The sequence below is a fragment of the Notolabrus celidotus genome, chromosome 1 (assembly GCF_009762535.1).
Source record: "Notolabrus celidotus isolate fNotCel1 chromosome 1, fNotCel1.pri, whole genome shotgun sequence".
NCBI lineage: Eukaryota > Metazoa > Chordata > Actinopteri > Labriformes > Labridae > Notolabrus > Notolabrus celidotus.
In genome coordinates, this window is record NC_048272.1 from 1,577,266 (window position 1) to 1,597,506 (window position 20,241).

General features: G+C 39.3%; 1 protein-coding gene across 1 annotated transcript in view; it reads left to right on the forward strand.

Moving 5' to 3' along the window:
* cpne5b (copine Vb) overlaps positions 1–20,241 on the forward strand; it is a 256,605-nt gene that overhangs the window by 75,040 nt on the left and 161,324 nt on the right. Inside the window, exons 4-6 of the mRNA XM_034700261.1 lie at positions 191–294; positions 3,180–3,219; positions 11,847–11,923. Of these exons, the coding sequence (XP_034556152.1) occupies positions 191–294; positions 3,180–3,219; positions 11,847–11,923 (221 nt within the window). The remainder of the gene's footprint in view (positions 1–190; positions 295–3,179; positions 3,220–11,846; positions 11,924–20,241) is intronic.

Here is a 20,241-nt window from a genome sequence, read left to right on the forward strand (position 1 = left end):
TGTGTCTATCTATGCATGGATATGTAACAAGTGACAGTCTTGAAAGGAGAAGGAAATGAAGAGGAAATAAAGTGCAAGAGGACAACAGTTCTAACTGTACTTGATTATGAAAACAGTGTTTTGTTGTGTTGCTTCTCCTTTCATCATTTTTCCTCTCTCTGAACTTCATTTTGTCTTCTTCCTTCTGCAGTTTGGAAGAACAGAGGTGATAGACAACACCCTGAACCCTGACTTTGTTCGAAAGTACATTTTGGACTACTTTTTTGAGGAGAAGCAGAACCTCCGCTTCGACTTGTGAGTGATTGCCTTTAAGGTGTTTGTGTCTCCTATCTTGCACTCTGTTCTCCTTCACACTTCATGATGATGTTTCTATTATCTCTGCTTGGTTCTTTGTTGACTAACAACCTGGCAGTTCCTGATAGGAAACTGACTGTTCTGTAAACCTTGCCCCCCCAACCAGTGTTTGCCTAATCTTAGCTTCACATCCATTACCGGGTACAGCAGGCTGTAAATCTTGGGTAATCTTTGGATTCATCCAAATGCCAAAACATGTTAATGGGCTCTAATACTGCCATAAACACTACCGGTCAAAAGTTTTAGAACACCCCAATTTTTCAAGTTTTTTATTGAAAATGATGCAGTTCAATGTCTTACTGTGCTCTGAAATGAAAACGTCGAACAAATAAACAATTGAATTTCAAAAATAAATCATGGAATCAATTCATAAACCAAAATGTTATGATGGTCTGTCTCTCTACCATTGTTAATTGCCTTTTTCAAGCCATTTCTAAAGCAACACATCACTTTCTGGAGTACAAGACTGTTCAAATGATGCTCACGAGGGTATGGTACCACCGTGTGTTCCAACACTACTTTTATGCAGACAGAGGGGGTTGTTAGTAATCAAGGAAAGTTGGGACACCTGTAAAAATTGGTAGCACCAACTTTCAAGGCTCGACTAACCTCTATTGCTGCAGAACAGCAACCCATTTCTAGTTCCCTGAAAAAGGCCTTTAAGTATAATTCTGAAATGTACATTATTTTTTCAGTTTTGGGTAATCTTACTTTTTTTTTTTTTTAACCTCTGGCAGTTCACCACTTACCTTTGTACCATTTCAAGCTATTTGATGGACTTGAACTGCTTTGATTTCAATCAAAAAGTGGAAAAATTGGGGTGTTTTTAATTTTGATCAAAACAAACTAATTATTATTATTATTATTATTATTATTATTACTATTATTATTATAATTACTATTAATATTATTATTATTACTATTCATACTATTATTATTATAATTACTATTAATATTATTATATTACTATTCATACTATTATTATTATTATTACTATTATTATTATTATTACTATTAATACTATTATTATTATTAAGGTGTTGCTGGTCTTAAATCTCATTAATGAATTCTTTGTAAAGCATAAAAAGTCCTCACTTTAGATCAGCTCACAAAACCATGAACAAGCAGCTTATAAGTCCTTTATGACTACCTTGATTAATCATAATTTGCTATGTAATAAGGTGTTCACTAACCCTTACTAAACGTTAGAATCATAACCTGTAAATGTGTTTATAACTGCTTTATAATGACCATAATAGCTCATTTGTATTTGGTGAATCCATCATTTATAAAGTATGAACAAAGAGTTAGTTAACACATTATAGAGTCATATTCATGAATAATAAAACATTTATAACTGTGTTTGTACATGATATATAAATGAGTATTAATGTATGAACAATGCTTTACAGATGATGAGTTAAGTATTAATTAATGCTTAATTAATGCTTAAAAGTGTGTAGTTCAGTTATAAAGTGCTACCCCCCAAAAAATGCTAAATTTTGATTCTAAATGAAGCCTGCTCAAGTCTACTTCTTCTTTAAATTAAGGTCCCCTAATCAATAACTACCAATACATTTGAATAGTTTATCTGTCACCTTTCTTTTTTTTATATATATATATTTTATTTATAATTTTTTTAATGTAACAACAAGACAAAACAAATACAATCAAACAGGGGATCAGACATGTGAAATGAAATACAATTGATAATATGAAAAATAAAATAAATAAAATAAACAGATAAATAAATGAATAGAAAACATGTGAAGAAAATGTTAGTTGAGAAATGATTTTAAATGACAAAATAAATGAAGAGAAGTAATAAAATGAAAGAGAAATACATATATATACATATGCACACACATTCATACGTATGCATATATCTGTCACCTTTCTAATGGTAACCTGCATTTCTGTTTTGCAAGAGTACAAAGCTTCAACATGTTGATACTAACCAAATTGGAAGGGGCTTATTGAAGCATGAACTGTGTTTCATTTAGCATTTCTATTGACACAATCCAAGCCAGCATATCAATTTTATCCCTTTAATAAAACTGATGTTTTATCCTCAGCTGTGCCACAACAAGACACATATTACAATCTTATTTGGCAGCTGTGTCTATCTTTTTAACTCTGTATGGTTGCAGCCTATCATTAACATATTCTTGTGCTTTACTCATGATTAAGTCTGTTTGTCTGATTTGTTTCCAGGTGAACTAGATCTATTCTTTGATCAAATGTTCAATCTTGTTACATCACATATTGCCCATTTCCTTCACATTCATAGCTTTATATTCACATGCAAATCAGGCCCGGCCCCTTCACTGATTATCATGGGGGGAAAAGAAAAGGTCTTGCTGAACCAACAATTACTCTCTCACGTAGAGTAACATCTGAAAAGATTCAAAGATCCTGTCTTCTTTTTTATCTCCCTTTTTGTTCTTAATTTTACATATTCAATGACCTTTGCTTTTCCTGATTTCTCACATTTTCCACCTGCTCTTTACATAGTGTAATTTTAAATTAGGTACACTATATCATGTTCTTTTATTCTGTTATCCTTTAGACAGTTTCAGTTTAATGAATACCCTTTCCATCCTCCAAAAGTTTGAGATGCCTATTTTTTTTAATAGCAAAAACATATCTTAAAAAGCAATTCTACATAAGTGCTCCTCGTTTTTTTTCCCTTCCTTGCTCCCATTAATGACACAGCACCAGTGTCTGTTTCCAGAGTGTTTCATTCAAAAGGTTCTAACTAAGCCAAGTCTACTCAACAATGTGTCAAGTCAAATTTCTGCTTTTATTTTCTTTTTTCCTTTCAGGTACGATGTGGACTCTAAAAGCCCAGACCTATCCAAACATGTGAGTACTTTTCATTTGGTTTTGAACCGCAGATAAATGGAGGCCAGTTTTGAATAATATCTGAAATATTGGCTTACATGGCACTGGAATAAAACCGGCAAAAGAACCGCTGCTTGATGAAATATGATGTTCTAAGTGATTTGAGATTGGCCAAACTATTTTATCTGTGGTCCTGTTGGAGGCAAAGTTTGTGTTTTCTGTTTTGTTTGCCTGGTGCATGGTATGTTCTTGATGAAATAAAGTAAACCCTTCCTATTGCCTGATCCAAGATCTCCAAATACAAATGTTATCCAATGTCCTTCGGTGTTAGTCTTATTGTGGGTTATATACTCACTGTTATCATATTATATGTGCACATTTTATTTAAAGCTGGGGTTGGTAGTCTCGTAAAACTAGCATGAATTTGAATGTAGCATTTCCTCATGACTCCGTCTAACCCCTCCCATCCTCCCCCTGAGCTCCTCCAAAACGACGCACCCCCACCCCCCGCTCACATGTACGAGCGCCGCTGATTCTCGACCATATGATCGTGACTGATTCAAAACCGGTCCTCACCAAAACATTCTCATAGTGAAAGTTAAAAACACAAACAAACATGGCTGCTGTTAGCACTCACAACTATCATGTTAGCATTATCCAGTTGTACTGGTGACACGATATCAGGAGAAAAGTTAAAACACATATAAAACTGTAACAGCTCTACTGTTTGTTAAACCTGTTCAGTGTAGATGTTCTTAATTCCTACAGTGTTGACAGTCAGTGAAGGCATCAGGAGAGGTGTAGAGTGTGTGAGCTGGAGAGAGGAGAGACAAGAGGAGAAGTTTTTCATTCATTCAAACATTGATTGTTGCTTTGTTGGTTGGCGTGATCACGGCCGACAGTGACCGGTTATTAAAACTCAACTTGTTCACGTATCGGCTCGTCATCACTACAGCGTCCAGACGGACGCTACAGTACATCTACATTTCTGTAGGACTTACTAAATGTCATTAATTCTTCTGCTTGTCAGAGCCCCCGTGGTGAGAGCTTTTTAGACTCTGATCCGGACTACAGTCCTGAGCAAAGCACCTCATCAGGTCAGAGGGGACAGGCCCGAGGTGGAGCGAGAGGGGCAGTCAGTAGAGTCAGGGGAAGCAGAGGCAGGGGACGGGGAGTGAACGCTGGGGAAATGTACGCTTTGCAGGAGGCGGGCAGAACGGCAGGACGGGATTTGATTGGTTTAAAATTTTGGACCCCAAAAAGGGTGATTGGTTGGTGTTTTCCCAGGTTTACTCCGGCTGTAGATAGCAGCTTTTTTTTACCTCTTTTTTAAGAACACATCATGTATTGATTACCATCAGGACATAAAGATCATTTTAACCAGTATAACAAAAAGTGGATCTAAATCTGAACACCAACCCCAGCTTTAAGTGTAATTGAATGGTACTTGCTAGTTGTCACTTGAGAGATAGGCATTGTGCAATTACTTGCCATACAATCACGTAGAACAGCTTTGACTATGCAATGCTTTCATCCATAAGTTTCTATTATAAGCAACATATCAGGTTACATTTGTACATCACTTGAAAAAAAAAAAGCTTTGACCCATGAGGTTAGAAACTATGATGACAGAAAGCATTGATAAGAGTTCAAAATAATCAGTTAGAATGATTATTTGATGTATTTGGATGAACAGGGTTTGCATTTTTTCATCAGTAGCTATCTGTGGAGTTAAGGTCCTGCTCTGCATGTTCATTCTCTTCCTTCCTTACATCAGTGCTAAGGGTTCTAGTCATTTAGGATAATGTCCAGTTATACGATGTGCTCTGTTGTTGTTGTTATTGTTGTTGTTGTTATTGTTGTCATTGCTGTTGTTGCTCCTGCTGCCCAACCTTTCTGGAAGCCCGCAGAACTCAACGTAGGTCCCAGCATCCCTCTAACTCTGTCACTGCATGGCTGCTGTCTCACATTCTTGATCCTTTTCTCAGGAGGAAGGATGGTGTCACCGATCAGAATGACAAACTAAGAGTCAAGACAGTTTGTCTGTGCTGCTCTAAACCATCCTCACAGTCTCAAAGGACCCCATGATAGACACAATGTGAAAAGAAACATCAGTCATGATGTCTTTTAGCAGTTTTCAGCTTATTTTGTTACAACATGAAGTTTTCCCATCAGCATTGAGCTTGATTACAGCAAAGACAGCTGAAGTTACAGTTGAGAACTTGGGTGTTTAATTATTAATGTGTTCCGTCTGTCATTGACAAAGTTTCAGAGTCACATCCTTGCTGTAATCAGTTCAAAAATAGTTGAAACTAAACACAGGTGTGACCTTTTGTATCCTGTCTGATGCACCAGATCATTTTCTTGAGATATTGAGAGGCTTTTTCCACTAAGTACATTGTTATGACTGAAACTATGCCACTCTGTCTCTATAGAGACTCCATGTTAAAGCTGGGGTTGGTAGTCTCTGAAAACTAGCATGAATTTGAATGTAGCATGTCTTCAGGACTCCGTCTAACCCCTCCCCCCCTTCCCCTCGGCGCTCCTCCAAAACGACGCCTCGCTCACATGTATGAGCGCCGCTGATTCATGACCACATGATGGTGACTGATTCAAAACCGGTCCTCACCAAAACATTCTCATAGTGAAAGTTAAAAACACAAACAAACATGGCTGCTGTTAGTAGGGGAGAAAGGGGTTGGTTGTCACACGGGTTGGTTGGCACACTCGTTATATCTTGCCACCAGAGGGCGCTGTCTCTTAAATTGGGGTATGGAAATTTCCAGAATTAGGATCAGAGCTCACCTACATAGTCTTCTCTGGAGTAAGACAGCTGAACTTGAGGTGAGAGGACTTTTTGTGTTTTTCATGTCAAATTGTAAATATTCAGCTCCTCAGTATTTTTCTTCTAGGCTTTTAAACGATGGGTTTATAACAAAACAAGTGTTACCCTTACAAAGTGTGAGGGGAAAGCTATAGTTTAGATTTTTATTAGCTAGCTAAGTAGTTGTTAGATGGTTGTTAGCCTTGATGCTAGCAAAATATTTTAGTTGGGGTTGGTCATCACATTCTCTTTGGGGTTGGTTGTCACATGTAGCCTAGTTGAGTCGGCCATTATTGTTCGGCTTATTTGTTTTGTTCTTTATGTTGTTATATAGGCTGGCCTAAAGATGCGTTTCCTGTTCATGTTCCTTGATCATTTTATGTTTAAATGCATTAAGTTATGTAGGCCTATCACTTGTCAGTGCAATTCAACTTTCAAATTTAGTTCGGCCTTCTTGCTTTTTTAAAAATATTTCTCCCATTGAAATACCATTGTGACAACCAACCCCATAGTGTGTGACAACCAACCCCATAGTGTGTGACAACCAACCCCATAGTGTGTGACAACCAACCCCATAGTCTGTGACAACCAACCCCATAGTGTGTGACAACCAACCCCATAGTGTGTGACAACCAACCCCATAGTGTGTGACAACCAACCCCATAGTGTGTAACAACCAACCCCATAGTGTGTGACAACCATCCCTGTGATGGGGTTGGTTGTCACTATGTGTCAGAGTGTCTTTGATAGTTAATTGCCTCTTTGTTACAATGAGTCGGAAAATGAGAGGGATACACATTTCAAGCCAACACCTTAAGCTTCAATTTAAAGTAGGACTGACTATAGAAAGATGTTCTGATGATGAGCAATCATCAAAACAGTAAAAAGTGTGACAACCAACCCCGTTCTTCCCTACTCACAACTGTCATTCAAGCATTATCCAGTTGTACTGGTGACACGATATCAGGAGAAAAGTTGTAACACATGTAATACCGTAACAACTCTACTGTTTGTTAAACGTGTTCAGTGTAGATGTTCTTAATTCCTACAGTGTTGACAGTCAGTGAAGGCATCAGGAGAGGTGTAGAGTGTGCGAGCGGGAGAGAGGCGAGACAAGAGAAGTTTTTCATTCATTCAAACATTGATTGTTGCTTTGTTTGTTGTCGTGATCACGGCCGACAGTGACCGGTTATTAAAGATCAACGTGTTCACGAATCGGACGGACGCTACAGTACATCTACATTTTCTGTAGGACTTACTAAATGTCATTAATTCTTTGGCTTGTCAGAGCCCCCGTGGTGAGAGCTTTTTAGACTCTGATCCGGACTACAGTCCTGAGCAAAGCCCCTCATCAGGTCAGAGGGGACAGGCCTGAGGTGGAGCGAGAGGGGCAGTCAGTAGAGTCAGGGGCAGATTTGATTGGTTTAAAATTTTGGGATCCAAAAGGTGATTGGTTGGTGTTTTCCCAGGTTTACTCCGGCTGTAGATAGCAGCTTTTTTTTTACCTCTTTTTTAAGAACACATTATGTATTGATTACCATCAGGACATAAAGATAATTTTAACCAGTATAACAAAAAGTGGATCTAAATCTGAACACCAACCCCAGCTTTAAAGCTCTACACTGTTGTGAACAGTGTTTATTGCCTCTGTTCATGGTATTTTTATCCACATATTTATTGCACTACTTGTCTCTCATCATCCACAATTCACAACACCAGTGGTTTCCAACAGGTAGACAGTTCACAATTGGGGGTAGTCTCATCGAGTTACAATAGCTTTGGTTGAATGTGTCATTATCAATTTACTCAACAAGAAAAGCTTGTTTTTGTAAAGGCACTACAACATGCAATTTACTATAACAACTTCTCTTTGGATGCTGTCAGTAGCAAAAGTATGTAATCCATCACAGCAACCTTTGCTGTAAATATAATTCCACTAGACTAAATTAGACTAAATTGTTTTTTTTTCAATATTTGAATCACAGCATCCCTACTCAAAACTTCAGCATCAGTTGTATTCAAGTTATTTCAGAGAAAGCTCCTGTGAGAAACTTTCTGTTCGTGCCGAATTGCCTCCTGCTTTCTTTTGACAGTTGAATGTAACTCACTGTGAATAATTGCTGCAAAGAAATTTAGGACTGTTTCTTCAGCATGTCAGTGATCTGGTCTGGTCACATCTCCTTATAGTGGTCTACATGCATAACAATAGAGTATACAAATATTCCATCTTGTTGCTGTCTTAGGTCATGGAAAGTGATCACTATTCATTTCATTGTGTTTCATAACTAGTCAAAGCAAAAATTCCTCACAGGGGCTCCAAATCTTTGTTGAATACAACGTCAATTTCTGGGCTTTGTCTCAAACATGGATGAATAAAAAACAAGTGCTTTTTAAATGGGTCCACTGTTAATGTGAGGACCTAGACTTGAATTCTAGGGGGATTTTCTGGCACTGAAGCAAGACCAGTTGGGAATCACTACACTACATTAACCCTGATTTGCTGTGCCATGCTTGGTGTCATCAAATGTATAGCTCACTAATGTGTGAAGCAATTTCAGGTGATATTACAACGTTTTTTCTTGCTTTCCATGTATCATTTTATGACTGCTGTCACAACATTTTGTGGGAAAATCATAGAGCAAAACATGCCAGGTCAGGTGATGTGGTCTGAAGGGTAAAAAGTCCACAAAGTGAAGTGGTCCTGGTCCAGTGAAAGGTCTCAGTTAAAAGGCAACCTATCAGGTCCAGTGACAAAAGAGGGTCAAAGTAAAAATCTTAATGCCTTGCACTTCATTTTACCTAAACTTACATATTGTAATTTAAAGGGATATTTCAGTTGTTTTGAAGTGGGGTCGTATGAGTTACAGTACACTATTGCTCCTGTTAGCCACAATGAGTGCCGGTGAGCTCTTCCCCTTTAATGAGAAAATTCCCAGAGGACCGGCAGGTAAGCTAGGCTACAATTCTCTGCAGACAGGGCCTCCTATTTCATGTAATTTCACTAAAGTTGAGAAAATATGGTCCAGGCACTCATCACGGTACAAATGCATGAACCAGTAGAAACAATAGGAGCTCTTCAGCTTGCCGTCAGAAACCCCCTTTGTTTTGTTTTGGCACTATTTTCAGACGCACCTCGCAGTCTGGTGTTCTTCCGTTGCATGAGCACGGATACACACCGATCCGCTATTTGGATCAACAAGCACGTAGCAGGATCAAGTAGCGGTATCGGTCTTTAGAGTGAATTAAACTCACTTTTCTGCACATTTAAAAGATGGGACGTACCTCTCTTTATCCCGGCTGTTCAAACAAGCAAACCTCCTGTAAGGCAGGGAACTCTGGATGATGAGTGATGCAGACTGGAGCCGTATGTGAGCCGCTGGTATCCTCTGATTCAGAAAGGTCCTGAAGTATTGTTGTCACTAAGTCCCTCTCCTGACAGCAGAAGCTCTCTGGGTTCGTTGGCATGGGCTCACAGTTTACACACCGGCACCACCAGGTAACGTGGGATCTCTCCTGCTCACTCGTTAGCACAGAACTTTCTCCCCTCTCTTCTTCGTTGGTACGTTGGGTCTGCATCTGGAGTTCTTCCTCTGTAAACTCTGGTTCATAGAGGGATCCTCTTGTGTTCACAGTGAACGGCATGTCATCGTCGCTGTCAGAATCACTCATTTCTGCAGTTTGTAGTTTTTGTTCCTAAAAGTGTTTACTGCAAAAAATGCTACGTGCTTGTTGATCCAAACAGCTGATCGGCGTGTATCCGTGCTCATGCAGCGGAAGAACACCGGTCTGAGAGGTGCGTCTGAAAATAGTGCAATTTTTTTCTACTGGTTCATGCATTTGCACCATGATGAGTTCCTGGACCATGTTTTCTTAACTTTAGTGAAATTACATGAAATAGGAGGCCCCGTCTGCAGAGAATTGTAGCCTAGCTTACCGGCCGGTCCTCTGGGAATTTTCATTGTAGCTAACTGGAGCAATAGTGTACTGTAACTCATACAACCCCACTTCAAAATACTGAAATATCCCTTTAAGTCACTGTATGGAACCTGACTAACATTATTTGTTTCTCACCCTGGCCATGTTCTTCTTGTCCCAAATGTGATGATGTGATTAGTATTTTACCAGGACAATAGAGGCAATCTCACAAAACCAGGACAATGGAGGTCTCATAATATAGACCATTTCTTGTCCATCCAAAGTTCTTGAAATTCAGTGGAATAAAATGACACTTGAAAAGCTTGAAATACACACACTAAATAGTGGCATGCATTTTGTTGACCATGCATATACAATGTCCTTGGTTGTGGTGGCGTTGGATTTGGTGGTTTAACACAATTTCTTTTGCCAATCCCACCAAACCTGGGCGTGACGTCACATTGTTAATCAGAGCGCAGTAACAAAGTCATTAGAAAATAAAGTCTAATAGATACAGTCGGTGTTGCTTCAAAGTTGGGGGTGGGGCGTCCACACAGGGAAAACAATCATTTCCCCCCCAGCCTACAATGCTGTAAGTGTGAGGCTTTTGAACCCCAATGCTAATGCTAAAGGCTGTTGTGTCCTACTTGAGTTATTATTGTCAATTGACACAAAACAATCCATTTAGAAAACTCAGATTGTTGTTCATATAAAAGTCTGGACTATTCAATCAATCAATCAACCAACCTTTATTTGTATAGCGCCAAATCACAACAAATGTTATCCCAAGACTCTTTTACAAACATAGGAGGTCTAGACCACTCTATGTCAAATTATGAACAGAGACCCAACTTCAAGACAGGGTAAGACTCAGTCTGACCCCACCTTAATCCATCATGAGCATTGCACATTGCAGTATTTAGCTAGTTACAGTGGCGAGGACAAACTTCCTTTTAACAGGAAGAAACCTCCAGCAGAACCAGACTCATGTTAGACACACATCTGCTGAGACCGAGTTGGGTCTGGAAAGACAGATAGAGGGGAGTAAGAGAAAGAGGTGATAGTGATGATAGTGATTGATCCCACTCATTCCCAAAGTGTCATTCCCATATATATTTTGCTACCTGGCTACCTAGACTAGCATGTTTTAGTGAAATCTTTACACCTGACTATTATTATTATTATTCACAAGGTGCTATACCACGCAGGGATTTACACACAGAGCAGTTTCAAAGCTACTCAATTTGCTAAAAGTGGTATGTGGTATTTATTCAACATTTATTACACCCCTGTAAAAAAATCTTACACAGTTTGAATAAGATAAATCTAACAATTAGGTTACTGAAGTGGTGACTGCAAACACACATCTTTTGATTTTGGATCCCACAAGAGATAACAAGCTTGTCCTCCTGCTGGATGGCTTGCAGCCAAAGTGTTCTCACCATCTGCCCTGTGCTTCGGTTGGGTAAAATGTTAAACTCTAGGTACAGATTTTAATTTTATTTGTAGTGCATAAATGCCAACAGCAGCTCTTCTGCATTGTGGCTAGTATTCAATTTCCCCCCTGAGCATGACCCAGATGTGGCGTTTTCTGGGATGCCGACTGTATCTATCTCTACTCCTGTCTCTGTTTTTTAAGACCAAAGATGTTTGAACAAAAAGCCAACAATCATTTTGGCTTAACATGAATGCACAAGCCAAGTTAAAAAATTTGGGACTGCAAATTTAAATGTGGGAACAGTCTCATGTTTGCATGTGCTTGAGTGATATTAGGATCACCTGATTAATCCTGAATTAAGTTTTGAAGTCTGACTTTTCTCTGATTTTTTTGTCTCACCACTTTCCATATTCAAACCTTTCCATCTCCTTCCTTTCTTCCCTCTATCCTTCCTTCCTTCCTTCCCTGCAGGACTTCTTGGGTCAGGCATTCTGTACTCTTGGGGAGATCGTTGGATCACCGGCCAGTCGACTGGAGAAATCACTGGGGTGAGTGCAGGTTTCAGATACATTTTCACTCTGCCTAAATACCCTTGCTGATTGAGGAGCAACACATTGCACTAAGAGGGGAGTTAAGACAGAAGAAAAATGTTGTGCTGTGTACTGTAGACTTGGCTGTTTGGTGATGCATGAAGGAGAGGGTATCATGCAGAGAGTTTTTGGCACAAAGAGAAAGATAAAGTAGAAAGGAAGATAAGGATGAGGACGTGTACAATGAGACACGAGAGAAGAGGACAAGATTAGACAGAAGAAGGAGACTAAGGGAGGAAGAGAAGAAACAACCTACAGATGTTTTCCGGAGATAATTATTGTCATTAAAGAAAAGGGTGAAGCGTGGAGCAAAATTACCCAAATTACGGCTCGTCTGCTCAGATTGTACTCTCACAGGGATGAGAAAGTGTTGGTGTTAATGGGGTATCCTGTAATATGTCTCTGTGTGTTTATCATCCATCCATCACAATCATCATCTGTCTGCTGGGCTCTGGTATATTTCAGGTGGAGTAATTTAAATGTCTTATTCAGAGAGATTCACTGGTCTGAGCACTGGAAACATCACTCTGGAGATCACTGTGAAGGACTATTTCATTACTTCTCTCAACTTGTTAAAGATTGTATTGCATTGTACTATAACTGATGGATATTTGATCCATGGTTGTGTTTCTAAGTGGATCAGTAGAACCCTTTTACAACAGTTATGAGCAATTATAGAATATTTATGGCTTCAGGTGTTTAATGTTTTTTATTATCCGCACTCATACTTATTACCAAGCAGTGTTAAAGACCTGATTCTGATTGGTCAAAATGCAATAACAACAGTATTTCATTTTGAATCATAAGAGCAATGCCAGGAACAACCTGAACACGCATGTCCTATCAAATCAATCCATGAAAAGCAGTTTCAGCACATTTCATATCTCCCCTTTGGCACTTAGGCAAGCAAGTTTGCAAAAATAGTAAAAAAAATAATAATTTCTGGGAGCATTCTGAATATTAAATTTCTTTTGTTCTTCAATGGCATTTTAAATAGATTACCAACATGGATCATGTTGAAATATAACCTTTTAATTCATTTGGGAAACACAAAACTTTTGAATAATGGTCCATGGCTGACTAGTCTTCACCTTTAAAAAAAAAAAAGGAGATGAGTGGAGGAAAAGAGGCAGAAATGAGCAAGGGGCATTAAAACAAACAAGAAGCTGAGTGAAAAAGACTGACCAAACTGAAGAAAACAGACTCGACAAACCACAAACTGGAACACTCTGGGCCCGATCTACTAAAGGTTTGCGTGTATAAAAACACGTGCAAGCTTGATAGCGCACGCAAAGCAGATGTACTAACCGGGAGCACCGAGGATTGCGTCTGTCAAATGAGCAAAATAGCACTCGCTATCCATTTAGCGTATTTGCCTTCATGAATATGCAGAATACATGTAGATCATCAGAATGCGCAAAATACTGGGAGGAGGAGATGCAAATGTGATCATTTAGCACACGCAATGTGATCTATCAAACCTGAAGCAGATAGCGAGCGGTGTTTTTGCGTCTATATTTAGCACGTTTGACCCATAGGAAAAGACATTTAGAGAGGAGATCTCACAAGTGTTTAATTTATGTCTCCTAGACAACAATGAGATCTGTTTGAAAGCAAAATGAGACTATAGCTTATGTCTCCTGTTTCTCATTCTTGCCTCCAGAAAAAAAAGTTGTAAAAAGTCTCAGCTTAGTCTCCCTTTCAGTTCAAAATGAGATCTGGTCTAAATCTGAAATGATTCTCAGGTATTTCTCAAGTGTTGTGACTCCTTTTGAGCTCAGGTGGAGAAATCAGGGAGCTCTCTCAATTGTCTCAATCTAACCTCATCCATTTGTTTTTGTCAGACTCAGTTTTTGTGTCTCAAGTTGAGCTCAGATGGAGCAAAGAAAGAGCCTGAGCTCATCTTTTCATGAACATTTATAGTGCCCTGCAAAATTAACATTTCAATGTGATTGTCCACAAACTTACAATTCTCATTAAAACATTTGAACCACTTGCAAGATCAGCTATTAAGATGTGAAATGATCTCTTCTTTGACTTCACAATATGGTCCTTCCTTTACAAGTCTGTTTGGAACAAAACAACTTCACAAAGATTTAGTGGATTTGAGAGAAATTACAAAAGATAGAGATTTCATATCTCCAGGTATGACAGACCATTTATTTAAAATATGGGCCGCAAAAGGGCTGACCAGATTTAGCCAGATTATTATAATTAAAGGGGTGGATTCTTTTGGACCCTGGTGGCCTAGCGGTCTAAGCGCCCCACATACAGAGGCTACAGTCCTTGTTGCAGGGGACGCTGGTTCAATTCCTGGCCGGTAAATCAGTTCCTGCATGTCTTCCCCCGCTCACTACTCCCCACATTTCCTGTCTCTCTTCAGCTGTCCTGTCAAATAAAGGCAAAAAGGCCAAAAATATATTTTAAAAAAAGAGAAGAAAATGAGCCATTAATGAGATCTCTCATTTAAGTCTCAAATAAGACTCATGTCATGGTCTCAACTATTTTTCCTAGTGAATTTTAGGAGAAACGAAGGAAAAACAATTTGAAACTTGAATGAGGCTGAATGGAGAATCTCAATTTTGTCTCCAGAGACTTAGAAGAGAAAGCCTTGAGCAGTAACATTTTCCTCTGGGCAGGTGCAAACTGGCACAGCGTTACGGACACATGGCTGCGGTCACTGCAAAGCTCATCTTAACTTTATAACATGCCCACACTAGTGGGGCTTACAAGCACTACTATAGTTTTTACACAGTTATGTCATTTTGAAGTCAATCAAACGGACATGATGTCTAACAACACAAATAAATAAATAAAACAACACAAATTCAAAGCAGTTCAGCACCACGGATAGCGACCGCATCATTCTGACACCCACTTAACTGTTTCAACTAATGAGAGCACAGTAGGTCACTGTATCAACAGATATAAAGTTTAGTCAAATTGGCACAGCGGCCCACATGCTCACATACAAACAAAAAATCAATATGAAGTACTCGGCCTACTCACCACTGTTTGGACGGGCCTTAAGCTCCGCGGACTTGCCCACGATGCGCTGTATGTCCATTTTCTTTGATCTGTCATTCTCAATAGATAACCTGACAAGTCCACTCAGTCTCTCCTGTCCCACCGTGCTCATCAAGGTTTTTTTTTAATTTAATTTAATTTAATTTAATTTTAGCCACACGTGTACAAAAAAAACAAGCAAACAAAAAAAAACAAAAAAAAAACATACATACATACATACAAACATACATACATACATACATACATGCATGCATGCATGCATACATACATACATACATACATACATACATACATACATACATACATACATACATACATACATACATACATACACATGTATGCACACATGCATATACATGATAATAACAAAGAAAATAAGTAAATTAAAAATAAAATAATAATAATACTTAAGTGTCGAGTGTCAAATATGTTGAGTGATGTTGACGTACATTTAACGTTTTATAGTACAGTGAGGGAGTTTGAGTGCGGTTAGGGGACATAAAGGGAGAGGGGTGTGTGCGTGTGTGTGTGCCTGTGTGTGCGTGTGCGCATGTGGTGTGTCTGAGTAAAAGAAGTTGGTCTATGTGTTTGGGTTAATGCTGTGGATTGGGAATCAGGCAGTTATAGAGGTAAGTTTATTGATGAATGTAGACCAGGTTTTAGAGAAGTCAGCTGATTTGTGATTGAGAGAGGCAGATAGTTTTTCTAGGGATATATGTTCTATTAGGAGATTCTTCCATTGAGCAATATTGATGAGCTTTTTTGATTTCCAGTTTAGGAGGATTGTTTTCTTGGCGATAGCTAGAGCTGTGAGTAATGCACTAGATGTAGGGTTTCTTGTTTGTGTTTTAGATATCAAGGGATCCTCAAGGGGTTTTTAGTTAGTTTTAACTTGGAGAATGAGCGCTCAGAAGGTGCAACGTTGAAGGGAAGAGTAAAAAATAAAAGCAGGGAAGTATCCTGGAGTCACTGCTTGTAGTCTCTCAGTGAAGAAAAAAGAGTTCAAATGAAAAGAATGCAAGCCTAAGCAAGAGCAAGCAAAAAAGCGTCTGCACTCCTCAAGAACAGAAAGGAGGAAATGGTCAGGTTTGAATTTATGGGAAAACGGAAGAGGCATGGTTGAGGTGTGGCCCTGCTCCTGATATTTTGCTATTATCAACAAGTTTGGAACAGAACAAGTACAGAAATTACAATTTTTGTTAACACACAGATTTAGAAAAACACATCTATATTTAAAACTCATTCCAGTACTTGTAGGATTTGCCAGCGCCCAACAAGCTTGAAATAGAGAACATGGGCTGATCATTTGATTTCTCCTTGATTCTTTGGTTGGTCACAGATTGATGGTATTTGCTTCACAATAAAACTGTGGTGAAATATTTTGTCAACAGGAAGTTTTTCTTTTGGCTTGTGTTATACAGAATCATGTTGCAGGCATCACATCAGATGTGTTGTCTGTGCTGCCATCAGGGATGTGCACAATGAGCTTTGATGCTTTGAAGTAAGACTTGTACGTGTTTTATATTTACAAAGTTCCCACAAAGAATGCCAAAAATGTCTCTTACATTTAGCACCCGCCTGATGATGAAATAGTTGCAAAACTGTTGCAAAAATATTCCCTGACACTCAGGATGTTTTTATTTCCCCCAGGGTGCATCCATTGCCATGTTTCCTACTAACGGGTATGTTTGCAGTGAAAATAGAAGTACACCTCAGGCCTCTGGAATATCAGGAGCAGAAACCTTATTAATATTATCACAAGCTTAATATTAAACATCCTATTTTTAAACTAGCAATTGATATGTCATGGTTAGAAAAGGAAAAGGGACTCCTGCCAAATTATTCATTTTTAATTTCAAGCGTTCTGAAGCTGAGAGATAACACCAGCGCTTGCCAAATGTTCTTATAGCAGCATTTAATCTGGCTGCAAAAATAGAAAGCTCTCATCATGGTGACAACTCTGGCAACAAAATTGGACGCTTTTGCTTTTGCTCTTTTGCATGATGTAGGGCCAGTCGAACTTTGAAATGGTCAGTATCCATGCAGCAGGCAGATAGTTCACCAATTAATTTCACAGGGTTTTAGTTCAATGGCTGACAATCATGAATTATTTTACTTTAGTGACTACTTGAATAAGATACCAGGATCATTTCCATCCTTTTTGAATAAACATCAATGAGTTTGTTGATCATTTTAGCTGGCATGTTACTTTATGCACAACCTCTAAACTCATTGGTAATCATCCAATGACAAAGTAGCCTTTGGAAGTGATGGCAAACTTTATGCAACGTACAGTATCTCACAAAAGTGAGTACGCCCCTCACATTTCTGCACATATTTAATTATATCTTTTCATGGGACAACACTGAAGAAATGACACTTTGATACAATGTAAAGTAGTCAGTGTACAGCTTGTTTAACAGTGTAAATTTACTGTCCACTCAAAATAACTCAACACACAGCCATTAATGTCTAAACCACCGGCAACAAAAGTGAGTACACAAAAGTGGAAATGTCCAAATTGGGCCCAAAGTGTCAATATTTTGTGTGGCCACCATTATTTTCCAGCACTGCCTTAACCCTCTTGGGCATGGAGTTCACCAGAGCTTCACAGGTTGCCACTGGAGTCCTCTTCCACTCCTCCATGACGGGGCTGGTGGATGTTAGAGACCTTGTGCTCCTCCACCTTCCGTTTGAGGATGCCCCACAGACGCTCAATAGGGTTTAGGTCTGGAGACATGCTTGGCCACTCCATCAACTTCACCCTCATCTTCTTCAGCAAGGCTTGGTCTTGGAGGTGTGTTTGGGGTCGTTATCATGTTGGAGTACTGCCCTGTGGCCCAGTTTCTGAAGGGAGGGGGGGGATCATGCTCTGCTTCAGTATGTCACAGTACATGTTGGCATTCATGGTTCCCTTAATGAACTGTAGCTCCCCAGTGCCGGCAGGATCCATGCAGACCCAGACCATAACACTCCCACCACCATGCTTGACTGTAGGCAACACACACTCGTCTTTGTACTCCTCACCTGGGCGCCCCAACACACGCTTGACATCATCTGAACCAAACAAGTTTATCTTGGTCTCATCAGACCACAAGACATGGTTCCAGTAATCCATGTCCTTAGTTTGCTGTCTTTAGCAAACTGTTAGCGGGCTTTCTTGTGCATCATCTTTAGAAGAAATGTGAGGGGTGTACTCACTCTTGTGAGATACTGTATCTAGTGGATACTTATAATAGACTTCAGATTTGACCCCTCTTTTCATGTGTTGCTGTTGTTTACAATCAAACTATAACTTGAGAGGTGAAAATGGTGTTGGTGTTAAGAAATTACCTATAAGAGTGAATTCTTAGCTGCACTTATATGCAGATCACCGTTGATAGAGATAATGTGGAGCTTAAGTGCTGTCAGATGACTGCCTTATTTGATTTCCTACACACAGCCAATGCCTGCTGAAATGCAAATGGGCAATACTATTGTAGCTACAAAAGAAAACCAGCACACAAAACTCACTTCCAGGCCAACAGACTCCTCAGATTTGCACAGAATCTGTAAATAGAGATGACTTTTTAAGTTACTCTTGAGAAGTTTGGGTCATGTCTTTGTTTTACCTTTCTGAGGGAGAGTCACTGAGTTGGAGGAGCACCGTGAAACACACAGAGACCGGCTGGGCGCTCTCTCTCATACACAAACATACACACACGCTCACACACACACACACTTTGATGCATTGCCTTGATAGACATGCTCCCCAGTGGAGTATGTTTTCATGCTTCTGTGGAAATGAAGAGTGATTCATATTTCATTGCTTGGAAATGTCAAGACATTTGTCTAAGCCGTGCTAAGCCAATGGGAGAACGGTTTCAGAGCCTGTGTTTGTTTTCATGTGTTTCTCAACCTGCCTGCTTTTTTTCCACTTACCCACACACACATGTCATATGAAGGGAGAAATCTTTGTTGAAAGTAAGGGGAATCTTTGGTCGCATTCTGAGGCTGAACTATCGGTCTATCTTATTGCCCCCTGCTAGCTAAACATTATATCACACATACACAACAACCCTGCCCAGAGATCGTCTTTTTTATCCCTTAAAGCATATTTTATGGTGCACACACACAGACACAAACACACACCCACACAGAGCTGTGCACATTATGCTAATGGATTTCATAGTTTCTGTTTGCTTGGTTAAACGGCATATTAATGCATAAGTGTGTGTTTTATTCTTGTTTAATGTTTTCTTTTCTCAGGCTAATTGTAATGGCTTTAATCTTCCAGAAATGGGTTCTTGCCTAATTAGGCATCGGACATTGTGATTTTCATAATTCAAAAAAAGAAAGGGCTTCTGAAGGTAAAGGGAGGGCAAGGTTATATCACTCATCATTCAAAGGCTCGCTTTTTGGAACAGGGATAAAGACAGAAACATCTACAACCATTCAGAGACTTAGAAATGCTGATCATTTCTGGCAGAGTAAGAATCATTCTGCACTATTGTGAAGTATGACCTGAATGATCCCAGGCTGTCAAGTTTGCTCAACAAAAGCAGCAGAAAAACATTTCTCTGTTGCTTTTTAAAAAATAAAGGAAATGCAGTCGAATTTAAAGGTGACATATTCTGCTCTTTTTCATCAACATATATTGGTCTGAGAGGTCCCCAAAACATGTCTTTAAAGTTTATTGCTCATTAAAACACTTTGAAATCAGATTTTGGTCTGCCTGTAAACCCCTCTTTTTCAGCCCTGCTCAGAACAGGCTGTTTTCTGTGTCTGTGCCTTTAAATGAGAATGAGCTCTCTGACCACGCCCCCTCAGGAAGCGGGTGTGGCCTCGGCTGTCCAGCACGTTGATCTAATGTTTACATGTTGACCTTTCTGAAGGATTGGTCACAGATTTAGTGTTTCTTAGCGACGAACATGTAGCTATGCGGCTATGCTAACTAGCGCTAGCACTTTTCCATTAAAAATAAAAATCCTCCACTAGATCTTCAAATCTGTTTATTAAGACAGCCCACAACTAGCATGCCTCCCTCCTAAGCTCCTTGTTAGCACACATATGTGCTAACTGAAATAAAGAGGAATTAAAACTCTCATGGAACTGTAGCCAGTGTGTCTGGTTTATTCTGATTTGAAATCTGAATTGAATAATTCCTCGATCATGTATACGTTCATTCCGCTTTAAATTAATTCCGGTCGTTCTGCTCATGCTCGTTCCCTTGTCCTGTCGCGATGACGCACATAATCCAGGATGGCCGC